General features: G+C 45.2%; 2 protein-coding genes and 1 long non-coding RNA gene across 7 annotated transcripts in view; 1 reads left to right on the top strand and 2 right to left on the bottom strand.

Annotated features, from left to right (window-relative positions):
* IQCE (IQ motif containing E) overlaps positions 1-9,601 on the bottom strand; it is a 28,393-nt gene extending 18,792 nt beyond the window's left edge. For all 4 annotated transcript variants that reach the window (XR_010348229.1, XR_010348228.1, XM_064390712.1 and 1 more), the window contains exons 1-11: positions 9,182-9,601; positions 7,426-7,473; positions 6,781-6,823; positions 5,707-5,847; positions 5,283-5,414; positions 4,249-4,319; positions 3,598-3,711; positions 3,003-3,053; positions 2,422-2,492; positions 2,129-2,201; positions 1,665-1,714 (exon numbers count right to left, since the gene is read on the bottom strand). Coding sequence is in view for 2 of the 4 variants with exons in the window: in XM_064390712.1 (XP_064246782.1) it covers positions 1,665-1,714; positions 2,129-2,201; positions 2,422-2,492; positions 3,003-3,053; positions 3,598-3,711; positions 4,249-4,319; positions 5,283-5,414; positions 5,707-5,847; positions 6,781-6,823; positions 7,426-7,473; positions 9,182-9,586 (1,199 nt within the window). In the remaining 2 variants the exon portion in view is untranslated. The remainder of the gene's footprint in view (positions 1-1,664; positions 1,715-2,128; positions 2,202-2,421; positions 2,493-3,002; positions 3,054-3,597; positions 3,712-4,248; positions 4,320-5,282; positions 5,415-5,706; positions 5,848-6,780; positions 6,824-7,425; positions 7,474-9,181) is intronic.
* Positions 9,602-9,683: 82 nt separating this feature from the next.
* BRAT1 (BRCA1 associated ATM activator 1) lies at positions 9,684-17,768 on the top strand. Of its 2 annotated transcripts, none has more exons than XM_064390709.1 (13): positions 9,684-10,008; positions 10,302-10,456; positions 11,213-11,360; positions 12,096-12,480; positions 12,571-12,690; positions 13,148-13,239; positions 13,522-13,640; positions 14,137-14,323; positions 14,449-14,522; positions 15,100-15,202; positions 15,443-15,541; positions 16,499-16,677; positions 16,866-17,768. In XM_064390709.1, the coding sequence occupies exons 1-13, from the start codon at positions 9,831-9,833 to the stop codon at positions 17,589-17,591; spliced, it is 2,565 nt and encodes an 854-aa protein (XP_064246779.1). In that variant the 5' UTR covers positions 9,684-9,830; the 3' UTR covers positions 17,592-17,768. The 2 variants fall into 2 exon arrangements, with proteins under 2 accessions (XP_064246779.1, XP_064246780.1); XM_064390710.1 differs by having other exon boundaries at positions 11,216-11,360.
* On the bottom strand, positions 14,300-22,335 carry LOC135281662 (uncharacterized). The gene is made up of 3 exons (XR_010348230.1): positions 20,979-22,335; positions 15,721-18,495; positions 14,300-15,643 (listed from the first exon to the last, which is right to left on the bottom strand). It is a non-coding gene; the product is annotated as an uncharacterized LOC135281662 (long non-coding RNA).
* Positions 22,336-22,930: the final 595 nt, after the last annotated feature.

Here is a 22,930-nt window from a genome sequence, read left to right on the forward strand (position 1 = left end):
GCCTGAAGTAACAGATGGACTTAGTTTTGCACTCATGCCACTGTCAGTGACAAACACAGAACGGTTTGAGAAGGAATCTTACATCCCATCCACTGGAATAATTACAAGGTAAAAGGGGAGCCAGCCTACAGTCAGCATATCAGAGTGAAAAGGGTGAATTTTCAGCTGATCTCCTTTTTAGAAATTAAAAGGAAATGAAGAAAAAGCCAAACAAAATAGGGCTGTCCAGATGTCAGGGATGACTATCCCCACAGCTGTCCCAGGCAGGAGGGGAAAAAAAGAGTAAAAACCAAAACACAACACACCATCAAAATGGGGTAGTGACATAAATGACAGAAATCATAACCAGACCACTCAGTGACATTCTTTTAGGCTCATCTAAACCTAAACAAAAAAATAGATTTCAGTCCGTTTTGAGAGCTTAAAAAGTCAGTTTCTAGCTACAACTGGATACTACAGCTTCACATATAAATAACCACACTTCAGTATTAACATTGAAAAAGAGAAGCCAAATGCCATTCACTTCAGCCAGAACTAATGGAGACAAGCATCACGAAAGAAATACTCTCAAACAACTCTTTCAATATGCCAGAGTCCTGACCTTCAACATGATTTATTATTTCAGTGCTCAGCCTCCCCAGCAGAGACTGACAGTCACGTAATGGAGAGAGACTGCCCTGACCACCACTTTTTGAAGCTATGAATAAATGAGGACAAGGAAGAGACCTGGTGACTCATTTCACCTGTAAATAAACTAGGTGTGATGGCTTAGAGCCTCGAGAGGCTGGTCACTGCAGGCCTGAGCCAAAAGATTTATTTTTTTAAAAAAGTGACAAAACAAATTGCAGTTTTCAATCCACAAGTGACAGTGAATTAGGGAACACAAGCAGTATAAATAATGACCCTAAGTTCTCACGTTTCTATCAATCTAAATAATTACACTCAATGTTAAGACAGTTGTCTGTACTTAACACTAGGAGGTCAAGTATATTTTGAAGTGGTGTGGTAACAAATATTACTGTCCTACAAGACACTCTTACCCTTTTTTCAGCTCAAATAACACTCACTTGCAGTGATGCTTTTAATTTGCTCTCTTAGTGGAGTTTTGTTTTCTGCCTTTGTGCTTTGACTTTTATTGCCTCTACAAACTGTTCACCCTCACCACCATGCCCACACTTGCACACCAGTGACAAGCACTAGTACAAGCTTCTCTGACACACTTTACTAGTCTGTGTCTCTGTACCAAAGGAAAACAATGTTTACTCCAAGAACATTTTCTTTGCAGCACACACTCTAGAGCAAGATGCAGAACTGACTCAAGTGTGAAATGCCAAACATCCAGGGAGTTTGTTTCAATTACCAGTAATGCCAGAATAGGTGTGATTATGAGGGAAGATGTAACAGAGATAAATTTTCAGTGCCATCCTGTACTTTCTAAATAGCTCTGGTATTTTTCCAGATCCACAGAGTGATCTATCTACAAGCAAAAAAAAGTGACTAAGACATATTTCAAGACTGTGAAGCCAACTAAAGCTGTACCAAAAAAGCAAATCCAGCAATCTAAATGACAAAAACTGTTCCCATGTAGTAGTTTTCCATCAGCTAAAGTAAGACTCCAGTGATGTGCCAAACACATGCATTTTTATCAGGAGAATTAAACATACTTTTTCCTCATAGTCTCAGACTTGGCCAGGAGGAGTTGGAGGCGATGAACCTGTGAAACAGAGATTCCATTAAGGACATTAGCAATGTCAGCTTCCACAGCAACACATCTGCTCATTAGGTGAAAATCAGAACAAGACTCTCTGGGCAGTGGCAGAGCTAATGATGCCATCACTGAAAATCAGGCTACTGTTAAATCTGCTTCCATCTCAATGTTACACTTATGGATGTACAGTGGGTTCTTGACTTGCCCTTATTCATTAACACACTCAACCTATTGGAAAAAAAAAAAACATTTTTCCTGTACATACAGCTGGAACTGTGAGAATAACTATGAAAACCTGCTACCAATGACAGGTGTTGTTAAGGTACAAGAAACTTATCTTAAATATTCCATTTCCATTTTGACTCAACAACTGCCCAGCTTCCTGTCCTGCCTGCACCCTGAAGGACTTGCCAGACCTACCTCTTCATAGTAGGTTTCCATGGCTAACCTCACTTCTTCCAAACTACTGGTCTTCATGTCTGCCTGGGATTCACTGCAAATAGAATAATACAAAAAAGAATCCAGTCAGATCAGCAAAGACACTGCAAGCTGATGGTTCATCATTTTTTTGGTTTATAATTGCTAACATGTTCTGGGAGTTTATTAAAATGTCTGAAGGAATAGAACACAAATGAAAAATAACATGTATTTCCAATTCTCTCTATTAGCTCAGCCAATACAAGCCTCTAAACCCTGCCCCCTCAAAGTCATACTTAATAGTGTTGTCTTTCTCCTTGCACTGCTCTTCAAGCTTGACAATCTTCTGCTTTAATCCAGTAACCACCTACAGAAAGAACAAAGAGCTCATGAGTCCTTGAATAATCTGTCTCTTCAGAGAAGGTCTATTCCTGTCTGCCCTGTCTTTATACATTGTACCTAATCAGATATACTTATTTCTATATATTTCAGTCCTTAGTAAACCATACACATCTGCTACCCTGTGAAAAAGAGAACACTGATGAAATCAGATGCCTGATTTCATAATGAGCTTAAGCATATGGATATACAACCATAAAATAAAACAACATTGCCCGTTACCTAGCCAACATCAAAGCAGCAAACAATAGGGAGAATACTGCCTAAAGAGACTCAAGACAATGACAAAGAAAGCCCTTCAAAATAATGTTAATTCTAGATCTTTGGTACTGACTCCTTACCTGCTAACAGAGATACAGGTTATGTGATTCCCTACCTGATTATTCTTTCCGACCTAATTTTATTTTTTTAGTAGTATTTCATCTCAGCAAGAGGAAAAAGGACAAATGAAAGCAGAAAGTGATGAAGACACTCTTACCCATCCATTATCAGTCTTCTTTTCTGACAAAGCTCGTGCCAGCTCAGAGCCCTGCAACAGAAAAAGCAAGTGACCAACTCTGCTACTTTATTATACTGCTGGCTCTTTCCACAGAATTTTCCAACCTGCTCAACTCCACAGTCACATTACAGTCCAACAGCTGAAATTCTGAACTCCCTATGCCCACAGCTTTCTATTAGCACATTTCTCCCAAGATGTAGGTCTGCGCATAGTGACAGCCACAAGAAATTCAGTAAGATTCAAGTCTGACCACAACCACAAATGCTTCTTGTCAGGGCCTGACAAGGCTGCTCTTCTGCCTCCTGGTCAGGTCTCAGGCAAAATATTCAGGAAGTGGGCTCCTAATGAGACAGCATTTTTATTTTACCTTCAGAAACTAAAGGTATTTGTGCTAAATGAACTTATCTGTAGTGCATGGCATCATCTTCCTTTGAACTGAGCTGGACTGCTGATCTGCTCGACCAGAAATCCCTTTACAGCACCTCTCATATTCCAGCTCATCACTCCTAGGAGTCACCACACTACAAAATTCCTTCTCTTTTGCCCCACTTTTATCCCCACAAGAAATACCCACCCTGGAAGGATCCAGCAGTTGCTCAATCTGTTTATCCTTTCTACTGTTCTCCTCTTCCAGGCGACGGAGCTTTGTCTTCATTCGGTCTCCCTCATTCTTCTGAGCTTGTATTGTCTAAAAGAGGGGAGAAGAATCTTAAGCACATTTCAGAAATAGGAAAATGCAGAGTTTTCACATGGAAACACATTTTGATGACAAAACCAATCCAATTACAATGGTAAAGATGACATGGAAGAAGAGGGCAAAACAGCCAAAACACAAAACCACCACATTGGACCAGGGCAGACACCAGGACAGGACAGCTTAGGGAGGAGACAGAGGGAAGATAAAAGGAGAAGGTCTAACAGAAAGGCAACCTTACACAATCAACCACAGTCAAGGTATTTGTCTACAGGTAACCCCAGAGTTCAACAAGCCCAGTCCTCACCATTCACACAGTGCACCAACCTCTACAGAAAACTCCAACCCTATCACCACAGTGAATTTGTCTGTGTCAGACACAAGTTTTAGTTTAGCCCTACATTACAAATGCAAAAAATGTGATGAATATCCCAAGTTGTAGAAATAAAAGTATTCTGGATCATTAAGGCCAGGACATGTACAGGATGGAGCAATGCCATGACTTTTTCTGTAATATCAGAGAAACCATACCTTTTTCAGTTCTATAATTTCATCATACATATCTTCTTTCTCTTTGTAGTCAGGAGTTCCAGGAACGTAGCCTACAGAAAGGGGAATGTAAAATAAGTAGATCCAAAAGAGGTATTTTTAACCAACCAGAAACCTTACAGATAAAGAGAAATATCTAGAACAGCACCGAAGTGGAAACCAGGTATTTTTCCTTTCCTCAAAGAGGAAAAATCAACAAGGAAATCAATTTTAGAAACAGAGGTGAAATTGAAGTGTTACTGTATAAAAAAAATCTGCCAGATTTTGCAGACAATTTTTTCCTAATTACTTCTCTTTTCTGGTGGTGCATTAAACTATCCATCTCAAGAAAGATATAAACATCACAGAAGACCAGAGTCTCCTCACCCCAATAAATCTATTATTTACAAAAGGTTTCTAAAAGATGTCTGGAATATATTTTTCTATTTATGCTTAACATGCACAAATATATCTTGTAAAATTGCCAGAAACTGTGAATCACCAGTAACTGTATAGGTGTCATTTAAAATAGGAGTGGAATTTAAAAGTTTACAGTTCTCCTTTAAGAAAAGCAGAATAAAACTTTGAAAGTTTGCTCTTCTCATAAAACTCATTTGATTTTAATGTCACAACCACATGATAAAACACTTTCTAGAGAAGAAGTAAAAGGAGTCAATTACACAGAATTTCAGGCAAGCAGATGGTTTCTATCAATGGTTCCTAAACTATGTTTTGAAGTCACAATAAATTGTCTACAGCTGTCCCATTGAACCATATTATATTTGCAACGTTTTCAGCTGCAAATGCATGGCAATTTGCAAAAGTTTTGAAAGCTAACAGTGATTCATTGCTCAAAAAAAATTGGAAATCCCTGCCTTAACCAATTTAGGAATCTCAAAAAGTATCTCATGGATCATATTTTCACACATGTATTTTAGTAAACTAAAATGGCTCTTGCTTTTCTTAAGCAATGTGTGTTTTTAGAGGGGAAAAAAATAAACTCACTTTTATCTACCACACACCATTATAGAGCTTACCATTACTGGAAGAACGAGCATGTTTTGGCTTTTTCATTCCTAGAGCTTCCTTCAAATATTCTGGAGTGCTACTGGAAACGTTAGCTCGCACATGCCCCGTGTCAGCATCTGATTTCAGAGCATGGCTCATTCCTGCCAAGAGAAATGGAACAAAAATGCAAAAATCAGGGATAATTGTGAATTAAATTTGTGGAATTATTCTGAACAAATGCAACACGGAAAGCTCCAGATGCTGTTAATTATTCCCTCTATAAATGCCAGTGCTCAAGATCAGATAATTGCAACCACCCAAATAAATAACAGTGAAATTAATTCCTATGTAACCTTTAATAAAATACAAATCTATTTTTAATAGTTTATATGTTAAGCTGTCCACAACAACGAATTTTATCCATAAATGCAAACAACATTTCTATACTAATACCTTGTTTCAGAAATCCCAGCCACATCTGCCTTGGGTTTTCAACAGTTGCATTCTCAAAACAAGCACTGCCCGTTCCCTGCAGAGGCCTCCAAGCTGCAGCTTTTTTAGGATACAGTTGTGTGCTTGAGCTGTAGGGAGACTCTACAGTAAAAGAAAATATCTCAGTGCTGCCTTCAAAAGCTCAAGGTTACTAAAATTCTTGTTTCTTGTTCTTCAAAGTTTCCAGAGTCAATCCTATTACTTGTAAAAATAGAATTTAACAGCATATTCCATACTGGCTTATACAGAGCAAAGGACAGGCACATAAAAAAATCCAAAAAACTCCACTATAAATAAAAAAATACAGTTCCAAAAAATGAAAAGTCTTGGAAAAAGGCAGAGTGACAGTAGTATGACTCAACATATGTGGAAATATTTATGTGTACAGTTTGGATGGGTATCCTTAAAATACCTGCACATCAAAATGTTGCTATTAACAACACTTTAGGGTAAAACCTTCTTTGAAACATTCACTAGAAGCCAATGAAGCAAGGTAAATGGAAAAGTATAGGAAAAAAAACATAAACCCCAGAAGAAAAGGACAAATCTGATATTAAAACTGCAGATCTAATAATAATAACAACATTGTACTGTGAAAAAAAAAACAAAACAACAAAACAACCCTTCACAACAAATGAAACGGAGAACCACTAAATCTACACACAGAGATCTATGACTGGATGGTGGAGAGCTCCAGTAATTCCAGAGTCTCTCTACACAACAAGTATCAGCATTTCTCCAAAAAGACAAGGAGAAAAACAAATTCAGAATGGTTGCCATCAGAAGGCATAACATGAGAAAAAAGATTATGCTGGAGAATCAAGATTTACAACCAACCCATAAATGTCAGTATTTTAGTCTATACAAGTTGGACTTCACAGGTTACAGAACAGATCTCATAGGTGTGCTCTGCACACAGCAGTGAATAATTCTGAAGAGAATAACAAGATCTTATATCAAATAAAGCTCCCAGTTCCTGTAAGCTACAAATGTATCCAGTTTTGCAACTGCAGAATAAAGTTTTGGAACACTTACTTGGTGATTTTGGAGGCTTGTGAAAAATCTTCTTCTTTAACTTCTGAAAGAGAAACAGATTTTTTTTCTGTATTGAAAATACTCAGCTCTTAAGACATCATCATATAATCTCAAAATTGCCTTTAATCTCCCATTTTCTATGAAGACCTTTTGTTCTAATAAGACAAAACCTTTTCTATAGAAAAGAAAAACAGTAGCATTAAGCATATGCAGATTTGGGCACAGCAATGGTGACCAGAATTAAGGTGGTGCCAACTGACGTCTGATTATACAAATAAACTGTCAATTCTTGCTCAGAACACGAGACCTTTCCCAGCAATACTAAATATGAGTAGCAGAAAATTCAAGATGAGGCTGATCTGTAGAACCCTGTAGTTAAAGGAGTTATTCAATTCCATTAAAGCTCTCTGAAAGGATACTTAAGCCCACAAGTTGATAGAACAGCAAAATAAAGCCAAACATCATTTGCAGCCCCAGTGCTGAGAATGTGGGAGGCAGAATTACAGCTGAAATCAGAGGTTTGTGACTCAAGCCCACTGCAGTGCCACTGTTCACTCTCCTCTCTGAGGGGTGCTTGGTGAGCAGGAGGCAGCACAGAGATGAGCAGGAACTCCAGAGGGGTTTTGGGCATTAACCCAAACTCACCATGGCTGTGTCTGACTGGCAGGTTGTCACAGACAGCTTGTCATCTCCCTGGAAACACAGACAGGACATTGGCTCCTGAACAACTGCTTGTAATACACATCCAGAAAACTTCTACAGTTCAACAGAGGTGGAGAGCAATAAATTCAAACAGCAAACACTGTGACCAAAGCCTCTGTTTCTCTTCCATTGCATTGCTAAAATCTCAATTGTTTAAGACAAAAATAAGCCATTTTTCAAAAACACTGAAGCCACTGAAGGATGGTGGGCTCTTGCTGCAAAAGCCAGCATCATTTGGTCTAATACAAACAGTTTTGGGATATTGTGAAAGGCACTTCAGAAATGAACCATCATAGAGTGCTTTGGGTTGGAAGGGACCTTAAAGATCACCCAGTTTCAACCCCTGTGCCACGAGCAGGGACACTTTGGGGCACAGGGGTCACAGAGACTTGGCACTGCAGTGCACAGCATGGCACCAGCTGAACCTTCAGCTGCCTCTGCATGAATTTCTCCACCATTTAAGCTGCAACTCACTCAGCTCTTCCCTTCCTCCCTCACCTGTGCCACCCCTGCTATGCTGTGGGATTGTTCAGCTCCTGAATTGAAATGGAGAAGTGCTCAGGCCAAGGGAAGACACCTCAAATGCAAGGAAGATGACAAGTTTCCCTCCCTCAAAAATGCAAGCATATCCACAGCTGAAGGAAAATTTCCACTTAGCTTCCAAATCATCTGGATGCTGCCTGCACAGAAAGACCTTTCCCACTGCTGCTGGCTCTGTGGCACCCAGCACCAGCCTCGGGACAGATGCTGATCTGTGCCTGTAACAGGTAGGGAAGGCAGTGAAGTATTTTTGGAAACCCTGGCTGGCAGAAGAGGAGCAAGGAGAGCAGGTTAAAGAGGCTGCCATGCTGGCTGAGAGCAGGCAGGGATGTGTCCTCACACACCAGGCCACACAGTTTTTCATTTCCTGAGGCAATGCTCCTTGCAGCACACTGATTATTTTGTTATTTTAAGGCGTCTCATTCTGAAATATCTCTCCCTAACTGCAGCTATCATGTTTGGAATCCATGTGGAGAGAGCCCAGCTTTGATAAATGGTAACAAAGCCTCGGCCAGGATACAAACATGCAGTAACAGCCCCACCACTATTGCCTGGTAACTTCAGAGCCCCTTTGCTCCTGCAAAACTGCCCCAAGCAGGCAGCAACAGAACCTGGGGGCTCCCAGAGGGGCTCAAAACTTCCAGCTGGCTGCTGAGGGGGTGGCAGACAAACACCAACACAGAACCACAGAATTATCTAGGCTGGAAAAGCCCTCCAAGACCATCGAGTGCAGCCTAGGACCCAACACCACCTTACAGACCATGGCACTGAGTGCCACTCCAGCCTTCCTTTAAACGCCTCCAGGGACGGCAAATCCACCACCTCCCCGGGCAGCCCTTTCCAATATCTCATCACTTTTTCTGTGAAAAAATTCTTCCTAACGTCCAGGCTAACCCCTCCTTAGCACAGCCCGAGACTTTGCCAGCTCTGTGCCGTGCTGCGGGGGCTCGGGGGGACACAGCCAGAGCCCGGAGTCCCGCGGGCTGAGAAGGCAGGAGCCATCGCGCTCCCCCTCCGAGCCTCCGTGCCGCCGGCCTGGCGAGCCCGGGGTGCTCCAAGGCTCTGCCCCGGCCGCGCCCGAGCGTTTCCCGAGCCGAGCCCGGGCCGAAGCAGGCCTAGACCCGGCGCCTTCTCCTCCTCCCCGCCGCTCACTCCTTACCAGCTCCCCCTCCGCGGCCGCCTCGCCGGCCCCCCGGGCCATGGTGGGAGAGAGGTGGGAAGGCCTCAGGGGGCGGCGGGGCCGCGGGGCCCCCCTCGGGCCGTGAGTGCCGGCTCGGGGCTGGGGGCAGCCATCGCCCCCCGGCGGCACTTCCGGGTCGCGGTAACCATGGCAACCCTCAGCGGCCCGGGGTGGTGACGCATGCGCAGAGCGGGGGCGCGCCTGCAGGCAGTGTCGGGGGAGGACTCGGCCTGGCCGCGGAGCGCGGGTGACACCAAGCGGCCCCGCAGGGAGCGAAACCGCGGCGGGCGGCGGAGCGGCCTCTGCGAGGGCTCCGCTCCACTTGCGGGCCGGGAGCTTCTGCCCGAGAGCGCCGGGATAACTGCGGGCAAGGCGCAACTCCATCCCGCGCACCGCCGCTACCGTCCCGCAGCCGCCGCCGGCCCCTGGAGCGCGCCCGGGTCACGCCCCCTGACCGGCCGCTGGCCACGCCCCCGCGGCGCTGGCCACGCCCCCTTTGCGACACTCGCGGCGCGGCCGGGCCGGGCCGGTGTCGGTCCCGGTAGTCCCGGTGCCGGTGGTCCCGGTAGTCCCGGTAGTCCCGGTAGTCCCGGCGGTCCCGGTGCCGGTAGTCCCGGTAGTCCGGGCCATGTGCGACCCCCAGTCCCGCTTCGTGGCCCGGGCCCGCCGCCGCTTCGCCATGACCCGCGAGTGCGCCCTGCTGCTGCCCGGCGTCTGCGCCGCCCTGGCCGACCCGCGGCAGCCCGGCCTCGACGACACCTGCCTGGAGAAGCTGCTGGACTGGTTCCGCAGCCTGACGTGGTTCGGTGAGCGCCGCGGGCTGGCGGGGGCTGCCCCGGGGGCAGCGGAGAGCCCACACGGGGCTGTTCGGGCTGGGAGGGACCTCTGGAGATCCAGGGGTCAGGCAGGGCCACCTGGAGCCGGTGGCACGGGAGCGGGGTCCGGGGGGGATTGGAATGTCTGCGCCACGATCTGAGGGGCTGCGGCCCTGGAAGTGCTGGGTGCACCCGCATTCATCAGCTCTGGCAGCTGGCAGGGCTCACCCCAGCTCAGGGAAGCCCTGGCAGTGAGCTGCTGTTTTCTGGCCTCTCCCGGGCAGACCCCACGGTGGAGCTGCTGCGGGACAACCCGTGTCTGGCAGAGCTCCTGGGCTCCGTGCTGGCCCTGCCCGACCCCAGCCCCGCCGATCTGTCCTTCGCCCTGCAGCTGGCCGGGATCCTCGCCTCCTCCGAGAGCCGCTTCCAGCACCTGCAGGTGAGTCGGCCCTGCTGCTGTGTGTCTGTCTGCTCCTTCCCTGTGGATTGTCCCTAAAAACGTGGATGTTCTGCTTAGTGAATTTATGGCTTATGCGGAACAACTCAGCAAAAGTGATTTGACAGCAAAGACCTGCCATCACCAATCCTGTTCAGTTCTCGTGTACAGCTATGTACCCTTCTGCCTCTCCACAGCAGGACAATGCTGATGGGTAGTGCTTCCATTTTTAGTTCAAAAGAGTGTATGGGGTAACCCAACTCTGGGTTGGACCCCGTGATCCTGAAGGTCTCTTCCAGCCTGGTCATTCTGTGAACACTGCTTCACAGCAGTCACTGCACAGTACTGTATCCCAGAACACATCCTGCAGATTGAAACTGCACTAACAAATGTCATTTTCCCTCTGTAATAGGTTGACAGGAAATTTTTGATTCTGTGCAAAAACAAGGGAGCTTTTTAAAGCCGTGCTTTCTGCACCGGGATACATTTTAGTACAAAACCCCAAAGGTTTCATTCAGGGAAGAGATGTGTACGGGTGGAACTGATGCACATAAGTTATCCTTCAGCACCTGCAAACAAAGCAGATTTGGTTTTGAACACTCTGGTTTGTCCATACGTTGCGTTTAAGGTGAAATTCTGAAAACTGCCCATTTTATGATACTTGTAGCAAGAGGGCATTTCACTACAGTACTGCTACTCCCGACTGGGACAGAGCAGCCCCGTTACTCACTGCTTGCTCTGCTTTGTGCCCTTTCTCAGCAGGAGAAGCTGCTGGCGAGGCTGTTTGGCCGGGAGGGCCCGCGGGGCGGCGCGGCCTGGGAGGAGGCGGCGGTGCGCAGCGCCTGGCTGAAGGGAGCGCACAGCATGCTGCAGCACCTGCCCGCCCTGCGCTGCCTCTGCTGCACGGGTGAGCGTCAGAATAAACGGAAGAAGTCGTTGAAAGATGTTGGTTAAGTTAGCTAAGCATTGTTAAGTTAGTTGTGCATTTGGTTTTTTCCTCCTAACACTGAAGGTGGTGCTTTTTTCAGCACCACCTTATAAAATTGCCCTTATGAAATTAAGAGCTATCTGTACTCTTATTTGTAACTCCCACTAAAGGGTACATTTCAGCATGGTTTTAATGCAGAAAAACTGAGCAGAGGCTCATTTATCTCTTTGTGCTTGCACACATTTGCAATCCTGTTGTTATGGAGGCATGTAAATCATGCTGTTAACACCAACTTCAGATCCCATGTACAGAGAAGTCCAAAAGACTGGATTGGTATTAAAGTGCAGCACATGCTGCTGTCCATGTGATGGAAAAGTGGTGCTGATACTGCTGTTCATGTTTTTCTTACTGGTTATGTCCAGAGATGGTACAGGCTCTGTCCATAAATACACAGTGAGTGTGCTGTCAACTCTCCTAATGTCACTGATGTTATATTGGAGTCTGATCCTGAGTTATTAAACCCCTGAGGATCTGAAAATAATTTTATTTTTTTTAATTTGCTTGTTCTTAAGGACTGGCTGACTTTGAGTAGAGACTACAAAATAAAGTATAAGAAAACCCCATCACCACCATTTAAAGCTGTGTGGTACCTGAATTAGAGGTAATTATAAGTGGTTGTTTCTTGCTCCAGTGACTTGTTTTGTTTTCCCACAGGAGGCATGGATGTGATCTTCACTCTGCAAGGAGATCCCAGCCTGTTTGTGGCTTCAGCTGCCAGCCAGCTCCTGGTGCACATGCTGACCTTCTCCCTAGAGTCTGAAACATCCAAAGCTCTCAGTACCAAGGACTGTGACTGGCCAGGCTGTGCCCAGATGATTGTAAAGCACATAAAGGAGTCCCTTCAGTCCAGCTCTGCCTCTCACATCGAGCAGTCACTGAAGCTGCTGAGCAGTTTGTTTGGCAGTTGTTTTGGCAGTTGTTATGCTGCATGGACTGAAGTCCTTTGGTTAGACATAGCAAAGCAAATAGAATCCTTTCTGCTGGAGGAGACTGTTCAAGCACAGCCCCTGCTGGCAAATCTTTTGCTTAATGTGGCACGGTAAAGATCTTGTGGCACCTTGGAGCCCGTGCTGAGATAGATCTGTCTGCCGCCCTGGGATGGGTTACACTTACACTTCTCTCTTCTCAGATCCCCTGCATTTTGTGGCACTGAAGGCAGCTTTTGGGCATTAGTAACTTCTGCTCTGGAACACTTAACCCCAGTACAAGCAGGTCCTCTGGCAGTGGGACTTTTGAAGCTCTGCAAATGGTAGGACTTAATGCAATGAAATTTCTGCACTGTGCAGGTGTTTCTGCTCCATAATTCCCCTTTAGGTAGTGAAAAAGCAGCAGGAAATCATCAGATGAATGCAGTACATACAGATATTGATTTCCAGGCTAAATAACACTCTTGTTCTAAGATAGAAGGACACTTTTGTTAACAAGATATGCCTCTCTCTCAGCCTCCTTACACAGGATCCCACTCTCTGTTTGCATGGCTTGATAAAGCTGCTTCTAAATTCCAGAGCCATTTCTCCTCTGCTTTCAGTTAGCAAGGGGACCTTGGAAGAAGGCTCAGATTGTGATACTGCTTTTGTTGCTCTGTCATTGCTGGCTTGTTTAAAAGCCTGCATGAAAATAATTTATCCTGCTCAGCATTTGGGGGCAAGTATTTGGGAAGGAATTGAAGTTTACTTGTGTTGGTAACTGCTGTTTCCTCCTTGAAGCCCACAAGATGTCAGGATTCAGGCACTGACTGTTCTGCTTCAGCCAATGGACTGTATTTTGAGAGCAGCTTCCCAGCCTCTGGAATGTGCAGGTACAGTTGTGACAGAAAAGTCAGAGGCCAGTCTGCTTGCCAGTATTTCAAGTGCCTGGTGCAGACAACACTGGAGGAAAAAGTGGGAGAAGTCAAGGACAGGAGCAGTGTTTGTGGTAAATCCTACTGCCAGTTGCATTTGAAGGCATCTTCATACTACATTAGCTGAAAATTTTGGTTAGTTTTAAAAATCACAGCCTTTTCTTAAAAACCACAGCCTTAAAAATCACAGCCTTTTCTATTCATTGACAGCCTGAGCTCTTCCCTTCTTTGGTCCTCTAGGTTTGCTGGATGAGTCTGTCAGTGATCCTGCCACTGTTGAAAGTCTTCTGTCCTCCAAAACATCTTGTGCTGGTCTCCTGTGTCAGAGCCTCACTCACCTGGAGAAGCTGCTGTCTCTGGTAATGTTCAGAGAGGGGGAAAAAAGAGGCTGAGAATCAAACTGGTCCTTGAAAGAAAGTGTTCAGATGGTTGCAGACATTTTCAGTAAAGCATAACAGAATGTGGAGAGGAGCTGGCAGTGAGGGTTTCCATAGTTTAAGGAAATTTAGCACAGTAGGCTCTAAACAGGAAAAGAGAAGGACACTGAGACTCTTTAAGAGGGACTGCACTTAAGTTTTCAATTTGTCTTGATGAGCTTTGTTATCATACCTTACTTGTATTACAATTACTGATCCTGAGAAGAAGCACAAATTGAACTGCTTTCAAGCAGTCAGAAGAATCTCCTTCCATCTGTGCAGCAGGTCTTGAAAGAGAGGAAAATAATTTATTTGTAGTTACTGATATTGTGGTACCTTAAGAACTCACTAGAAGTTGCAATTTTTTGCTGCCTTCTGACCTAAAACTGCTCTCTACTTGACACTGTTGCTGGAAACTCTTTTCTTTTTCATCCATTAGAAACATTTGAGAGTGGATTTACCCTGTGTGTCTTTGCTGCACTCTCTCATGACAATATTACAACTCTGCAATGGCTTCCTGAGCCCAACTTCTCCTCTGGGAAGCACAATCAGCCGGAATTTGATCAATTGCTTCAGAGTGCAGAAGTCAGCTCTTGATGTCCTTGCAGCACTCTCAGAGAAAAAAGGTGAGTTAATCTTTGCTTTCTTATCCAAAACAATTTTACAATTCTGCGTCTTTGTGTATTTCAGCAGGGATTTGGCTGCTCCATCTCTCAGTATTGGTCCCTTGGGTTTGTTTTCTCTGTTTCAGACTGTGACACTCTCATAGGAAGTCTGTTTGATGTCCTTCTGGCATATCTGCAGAGTCCAAACACCAGCCCTACTGTGAGTATAGAACTAGGAGAGATCCAGGTCTATTAGTTTGCCCCAGTGGGGTGTAATTCTCATAAAGGGTCTGACTGCAGTTGTTTCTTAGCACACTTTGTATTAGAATGTGTAGGACACTTGTCTTGTCCTGGGTGGCTTGCAGAAAATAGCTAAAATTGTAAGGAGCAAGTAACTGACAGCACATTGAGAGTGCTTGAGAAGACAGGAGCCATCATGTCTAAGAGTAGCACTGGCATACTCCCCTTGAGATGGTCATGAAGTATTGAATTCTTTTTATTAAGGGGGTGTTTTGCTTTGTTTTGTTTGAATGACTCTGATGGCAGCTGCAAATCCAAAGCTGGAGACACTAGAACTTTGTAATCTAAGCTGAACACAGGGATTTTCTAGGTGTTTGTTAGAAATGTTATTTAAACACCATTTATTTGTGGTTGGCTTCTTAATAAGGAGTCGTATGCACTTGTTTACTCTGAGAGTTTCTCTGTAAGTTTGAGGCTGAAATGAATTTTACCTTTAAAGCATAAAGGCAACACTGCCTCCTCCTGTAGTAAAGTCAATCTGCTTTATATTGCTTCAGGTTCTAAAGAAAACCTTTCAAGCTACATCCAGGTGGTTGGTGCACTTGAAGGAACTGTCCTCCTCCAACAGTCAGTGGCAACAAACTGAGAAGATTTTGGAAGGTAATGAAGCTGTTCCAGCTGGGGCAAACAGCAGCTAATGGAACTGGATTCACTTGTTCACAATTATGTTGAATTTAAGTTTAGCTGCCCAAATAATGCTTTGCAGAACTCTGGAAGAAGCACCCAGCAGCAGCAAAAGGGATTGTATGAGATTAAGTGATGCACAGGTTGTACAGTGAGTGTTTCAGTGAGGTTTGTTGCCTTTCATGTCCATTCAGGTTTGTCACTTGCCTTTTACAGATGTGTTGGTGGTGCTGCAGAAACGTTTGTGCAGTCCTTGCTGGGAAGTAAGAGATTCTTCCCTGGAGTTCCTCACTTCCATGGTTAAGTGCTTGGGAGGTAGGTGCAAAGATTTACCAGTTCAGATTTCAGGAGTATTTCTTTTAACGCTGTGAGAGTCAGTCAGGCTGGTGAAGCATCTTCTGACCTGTAACTGGAGGGCTGAGAAAAGAAAGAAGTGTCAAGATTTTTACTCTTAGATCATGATCAAAATCTGACAAAACTATTAATAAACTTACCCTGTTTTTTCTGTTGAACTCAGATTGCTGTGCCTGCCTTACTGACAGTTTTGGTGAGTCAAACTGAGGGCTGTTGAGACATGTCTGTCAAGGCAGGTGACAGTGCTTAATGGCAGATAACACTTTCCAGTTTTCAGTTTGCTCTGCACCGAAGTCTGGTTTCTTTCAACAGGCTGGGGGCTGGCCTTTAGGAGGCTAAAAGCCTAGACCTGCTTTATATGCTTTGGGTTAATTACTGATTTTCTACTTTACTGATAGCTCAGGCCTTGCAGCAGGTAGCACTGAGGCGATGCTAGTTTTCTTACAGTAGCTCTGCAGTGTTGGAAGGGAGGGGAATGTTATCAACTGCTGTTGTCCCCAGGTCACAAAGGAAGTATCTAACATGCTCAGCTGCATTAGCACTTTACCCTGCAGCCCCTCTCAGTGCTGCAGTTACTTTTGTTTTCTCTGCCATATGCCTGACAACAGGAAAGGAGGACTATTTTTTCTTCCTTTAAGCAAAGGCATAAATTTGATGAGGCTGGAACCATGTCCCCACTTGCCTGCAGAAAGTTTTTTCTTGCTGCTAAAACAACTCTAAGTGCAATTTTCCAAGTTCCAGTGTCTGTCAGGACTTTACTAAAAGCTGCTGGGAGAGGGGGAGCCTGACACAGAACATCTGCCTGGTCCCTGCAGGCAGCAGCCATCCTTGTATGAGGCAAAGGACTTTGTCTTGGAAACAGCTTCATGCTCAGGGGGAATAAAGTCCCACCTCCTTGGATTTCTGTGTTGTTTACAGACCAGAAGGAGTTCAGGCAGTGTCTCCTGTCCTCAGAGGTGCTGAGGCTCACAGAAAACCTGCTGGAGGACCCAGAGAGCTACGTGCGAGCGAGCGCCGTGACTGCTGTGGGACACCTGGCCCCCTTTACTTGCTTTGCTCCAGAGTCACCTGTCACAGGGAATCAATATAACAAAGAGGTAGGATAACCTTTTCTGCATGAGCAATTCCCATCAGTTTACTGCTGTACTGCTTATAACTTCACAAGTTATCTGCTCATGCAGGCAGGTTGCACAACCAGTAATGAGATTTTTCACCTCTGCTGTTTTTGTTTCTTTGCGTGTTCCTCCACTCACTGAGACTTTCTCTTTTGTCTTTTTGCATCTAGAGCATTGTAGCAAAGCTTCAGGAAATCTTGTCAACAGACTCAGAGGGCTTTCCCAGGAGGGCTGTGATCAGCATCTTCACCAAGTGGCTGAGAGAAGGCTGCACAGGTCAGCTGGAAGATACAGAGCAGTTTGTCTCTAGAGTCATCCAGACTGTGGAGCATGACTTAGACTGGGAAGTCAGACTTGGTGGTTTGGAGCTGGTTGAAGTTTTCTGTAGTCAGACCATTTGCCAGCTTTCCCCGTGTCCCTATGCTCCTGTCTCCTCTGCAGTGACAAGTTCCACCCCTCAGAACGAGGTGCTGCAGGTGTTTTGTCAAGCAAAGCTGTTTGGGTTTTTGTTTGGATCTTTGTGTGACTGCGACAAACCCGTGGGGCAGAGAGCCTGTGATGTGCTGGTTGGCTTGAGAGGTCATTTCTACCCCACGAGTACTTTGGAGAATCCACAGGAGATTGAAGATTCACCTGCAGGACGTGGCATTGCCTGGTTACAGAGGACACTGAGAGAGGGTTCTCTGGCTCAGAGCTTCCCCGTGGATGGTGATGTTGGGGTGGATTTCCAAGATCCAGAGAGCATGATGTTAGCTTTGGGAGCAATAGACTTACTGGAGCTGCATGATGAGCTAAATAAAAGTAGTGACCATGTGGAGGAAAGCCCTCAGTCCCTCTTACAGGACATCCTTGCTGCTGTGGGCACCATAGAGGATAATGAAGTTGACTGTTACTGAACCCAGCTTTTGCTCTGAGGGAGCAGTGCTCAAGCAGTTTTCTTCTGGAGGAGAAGGATGGTTTTGTTATCTGTTAAATGGGTTAGAAAATCTTTGCTTTAATACTGATGAATTTTTTTGTAAAAAAGTGTAGTTTCCAATAAACCGTTTTCTCTTTCCAAGTAAAAACATTAAGAATGGTATTTGTTCTTTTTCTTTAAAAATTGTTGCCTTTTAAGAAAGCACTAGACCATGCCTACATAAGGAAGCATTTAAAAAAACAAAAGAGTGACTGAAAACAAGCTGTTGCAGGCTCCTTTTAGACCCAGAGCAGCTACAACTGATGGAGACTGGTTTTAAGGGACACTTGTGTTGACCTTTCTGTATTTATTCTATAAACAGAGCTCTCACCTCCTTGTGCATTTTGAGGTCTAGAGCAGAATGTGGCATTTAAGGAGTCAAAAGCTGATCATCCTTGGCATTACAAATTTTCTCCTGTAGATCACAGACTTGTTTGATCTCAGCAGTGACACCAACATGCTGACTTTGGTTTTAATTGAAGCCAGAAGCAAGTCCATTTTGCTGATTCTTTTTTCAAGTACTCAGTTTCCAACTTTTTGAGAGAAACTTACACTTAAAGGTTTTTCAAGATAAATTTGATCTGTGATTACCTTCAGTAACAATTAGAAACCAGCAGACATAGTATGAATGGTAACATGATTTTCTGAGAAAAAATTGCCAGTTTTTTAAAAACCTATGGAAGAGTGCAGTTTGCAACTTGCTCCAGTATCTTGCCATGTGCTAAGAAGCTCTCTGCAACCTAGGAAAAACCCCAAAGGAAGCAGTACCTTTAGCAGCAGATCAAACCATGGTGGGTTCTTTCCCAGCACTGAGGTGTTGCTGAGCATCCTTTATCCTCCTGCAGCTGTGGAGAGACAGAACATGACACTGATTTTGGGGCAGTGGAGGCTCTAAAGCAGTGAAAGGACTGTACAAATGTCCTCCCTGCAGCAGTGCAGTGGACTGAGGTGTGGTTTGGATCTCCTGCTGCTGAGGCTCAGGTTTGTTCTGTGCCTTTTGAGGAAAGCAGCACACTTGCCTATTGGTCTGTGCACAGCTTTATGTGTGACAGAGCCATTGGGTTTTGTACCCAGCTGTTTTTAGGAGAGAATAGCTCTGCTTCTGACACACAATTCCACCTGAGCTGGGTCTACACCTGGCAAAGGACAGAAGACACTAAAATTCAGGCCTTTTCCTGTCACTGCATTCATCTCAGAAATGGAAAGGGTTAGTGAGAGAGCAGGGATGTGCTTTTAAAGAGGTGTGGAGTGTTTGTGGAGTTCCAGCAGTCCTGCCCAGTGAAGGCACTGCAGTTCCAAAAGCAGCTTTCTGTGCTGGCAGTAGGTCAGCTGTGCTCCAGGAGAGGGGGCAGCAGCTTGCTGGGTGAGCACCTCCCTCCTGTCCAGCTCTGCAATCCTTGTCATTTCAGGACTCTGCTTGAGGAGACTCCAAGGAGTTACTGAGACACCAGCAGATTGAAAAAGTGAGTTGTTACAGACGGAGAACTCACTGCTTATTATCAAGGTCTCTCAACTCCCAGACCTATTAATTTTTCATGGAATTCCTTTTTCTTTTTAATAAGCTGGGGTGAGGGTGACACTATATTTGTAGCATTTACCTAATTGCAGTCCAAAATTGTGTTTATACGCTTGTACAATAAAAACCAAATCTACAACAAGCTGGGGGGGGGGCTCCTTACCTTTAGAAGGGGTATTAAGGACTTATTTCCTCTTTCATTAAAAACAGGTCTCCACCTCCAGCAGCTCTGTGACAGTGCTGTGCATTTCTGTCCTGTCTGAGCTCTCTGCTTCGCCTGTTTTCTCTGGTGCTCCAGTGGCAGTGGAGTGCCACTGACACCGAGGTGCTGGCACTGTCATGCTGCCCCTGAGAGCTGGGAGAAACAGGAAGGCTCAGGGACATCTGGGCAGAGTGTGGAACAAAGGCCCAGGGCTAGAGAGATTAAGGGAGATGAAAGCAAGCTAAAAACTCCACAATTCTTTCTACAGAAAACAATGGGGTGGGATTTTTGAGCTGGAAATTTAGCTACCACGTTTATGAACACACACCAACAGCTACTGATGTGGATCATCCCTCATGCTGGGATACCTCTCTAGGATGCCCATCTTCACACACCTGAGGACTCATACAAGCCCTACCCCACTTGCTTACACCCACAACTTGTTTTACACCCACTTCTTACCTACCCAAGCTTATTTTGCACCTCCACAAGGTCCTTATCCCAGCCCCAGAGCTTCCTGCTGGGTTAAGAATTGCACTTTGTGCTGAATCCTGCCAAGGAGCTGTGGTCATGCTGCACTGGGGAAAAGACTCAGCTCCAGAGAAACAGCCCTGAGCAGCTCTGGCTGCCCCCAGGCACATCCTGAGCTTTCACTTCAGCAATTGCCATTGGTATTTAACCACTTTGTGAAGTAAATACCAAAACCAGTTGTTCCACCAGAATCCACCAGCAGCTCACTCTGTCACACAGCATAGAGAAGGAGGGGCTGCCTGGCTTGCTCTTATGGACATTTTGGGATGGATTTCTCTGGAAACTCCAGCATTCATCCCAACAGAGCTGTAGCTGTGTTTGGTTCCTGCAGGAGGCAGGCACCACTGAGAGTTTTTCCAACACCCACAGAGCTGATTGTGCCAGAGGCTGTGGCCACACATGGGTGGCAATGCAAGAGGACACAAGGCTCAGGACTGTCCTTTGTTTTTAAACAAAATAGCTGGCAGGAGAAATACAGGTGGTATGGACAAAAACCATCACAGCTTAAGAAAATTGTATCTCTGGTGGCTGGTGCTGTGAAAGAAGAAAATTTCAAAGCTCATTTCAGCTCTTTATCTGCACAGGGGCAATGTTGTGTTGTCTGATCTGTACACAGGTAGGAAATTCCTCGAGTTACTTTCAGCACATTTGAAAGCTCTGAAGAGAGGATTTATCCTTTAACTGCTCAGACACTAGAGAGAATAAGAATATTTGGCTCAGCCCTACACTAGCAATGGCTTAATGAAAGCTGCCAAGGAAATGGCTGTTAATTTTCTGGTTTAATACACTAGACATTTACAATACAAAGAATATTCTTTGCCTAATTACACTAATTGCACAACTTAGTCAAAAATGGGCTGTAAATGTCTAGGGCTGTTGCTTCAGCTTAGATATACGTGATCTGTGATTACAGATCAATTTGTGCACATCTCTGCAATTCCTTCTCTCCTCCTCTGATAAAATCTACTCTACCTTTCAATACATATTCATCAAGGCTTCTGAAAACCAGCGTGCATTAGAGAGGAACTCGTCAAAAAGCTTCACTGCAGATCTCAGCAATTTACAGTGGAAATACATACCAGCAGCAGCAGCGCTGTGGTCTGTGCCTTTTCCCCTCAGAGCAGTGGGTTTTGTCTTCTGCTGAGAATAAAGCAGCACTTCAGCAGGGCCAGACCTCGGGCTGCTCCAGAGGTAGGACAGCTCCTGCCTTTCACCTTGGAGCAGCACACACAGAAATGGGGTTTGGAGGAGCAGTGTGTTCATCTGGACAAGGCAGAGCAGAGCTGAGGATGTGCCACTGTGAGGAAACACAACCTGGGGGCTCTCCTGAACCCCCCGATGGAAGGGGGATGAGCAGCCCTCTCCAAGGGTCCCTGCAGAGCTACAGGTGCAATTGCACAACAGCTTCAGTTAAAGCAAAATGGAATTAAAGAAAACAATGTTTCTATCCGTGGTACCAATACTCACTCTCTGCTCAGAGCACACCAGCTGAAAGTGCTTATTTACATAATAATGAACATATAGCAGGGCTCCAAGGATACTTCACACCTCTGCCTCCAGAACAAGCCCATGCAAACCGAGTTCCTCCCCACTTGCCTGGTTATTAACCTCCATGCCAGGCAGGAACCCAATGTCTGGCACCCACCTCTTTGAGAGACATTTCTTAGTTAGATGAGATCAGATCAGGTGTTAAACCAAGACCTTAACCAGTTCCTGCAGAGTGTTAGAGCTTGAGCTGTCACAGGTCTGGCCCTTTTCCCTCATTGTCAATGCAAGGTAGGTGAGAATTAACCTCAAGAGGCAGAGACCTTCAACCTTCAGTTCTCCCATCTCATTATCTTTCACTCCTCACATTTCCAGTCTCCACTGAGCCCACGCTCCCTGGGCTCTCGGGCTGGGCAGCAGAAGGGAGCAGGATCTGGTGCACACAGACATCCAGGCTTGCCCAGGCTGGTCCCTCCCTTCTGCTCTCAGAGCCTTGGCCTCAAACCAGGCTGGGACCAGCACCAAGGAGCTGCAGAGCCAGGGCTGGCAGATGGTGAATGCGGGCTGCACATCTTGAAACATGACTTGGCCCAGCCAAGCCAGCTCCTAAACAAACCCTTATTAAGCTGCATTAGCCATCACACCTGAAATTTTCTGATTTAGGCTGGGGCTCAGGCGAGTCCTAAAACCCATCACTCTTGATAACAAACACCTTCCATGGGACTGATCTCGTGATTACAACTCTGATTACGTGCCAACAACAAAAAAGCTGCAGTTAAAACACAAATGGCAGTGGTTGCTAAGTGACAACATCCATCACAGCCCTGAGACAAACAGCTGTGGCTGCACAGCAATCCTGTCTTGTCCATGTAATTGAGGGTAAAAATGCTGTTTTCATTACTGTCTAGTAACCTTAACTTTGACCCACAGAGTATTTTGTGCTTTAGGTTCTGACAAAGAGCCCTATGAAAACAAGGCTAAATCTTCCACTGAAACAAGTTGAAGTGAATTTGATTCAAAATACCTTTAATATTGCATGCTCTTTCAACATATTTTCTTCCTAGTGAAGTAGTGCATAAGACAAACATGGCTTTCTCAGTTAAATGGCCCATTTCTGAAAACAGAGAGCAGTGACAATATTTTCAGTGAGGGTCATGTGAAACAACAGCAGCATCAACAAAACCCCCACTTGTCAGCTTCTAAAGGGAACCTGTGGGCTTTGTTCAACACTGAAGCTTTCTGCAATATTTGGAAAAGATGATAAGATTTCAGAGCTGTAAACAATATTTATCCTCATAAATGAAGTATCTAAACAGTAAATTTAAAATTACATTAAATGATTGTTGAATCATTCAGGAGCCTGAGATCCAGCAAGGCAAAAAGGGGTCACTTGTTCCAAGGAAAGCAGGGGTGGGAGCAAGGTGCTTAAGAACTGGGTGAAAACCCTTAGAGACACCCCAATTAGCACAACTGGCAGCTCAATGCATCTGAGGAAGATTATTTAGGAAAAAAAGGAGGAAAACCAGCTGTGCACAGCACTTTGCTC

This window comes from Passer domesticus, chromosome 15 (genome assembly GCF_036417665.1).
Source record: "Passer domesticus isolate bPasDom1 chromosome 15, bPasDom1.hap1, whole genome shotgun sequence".
In the NCBI taxonomy this organism is placed as follows: Eukaryota; Metazoa; Chordata; class Aves; order Passeriformes; family Passeridae; genus Passer; species Passer domesticus.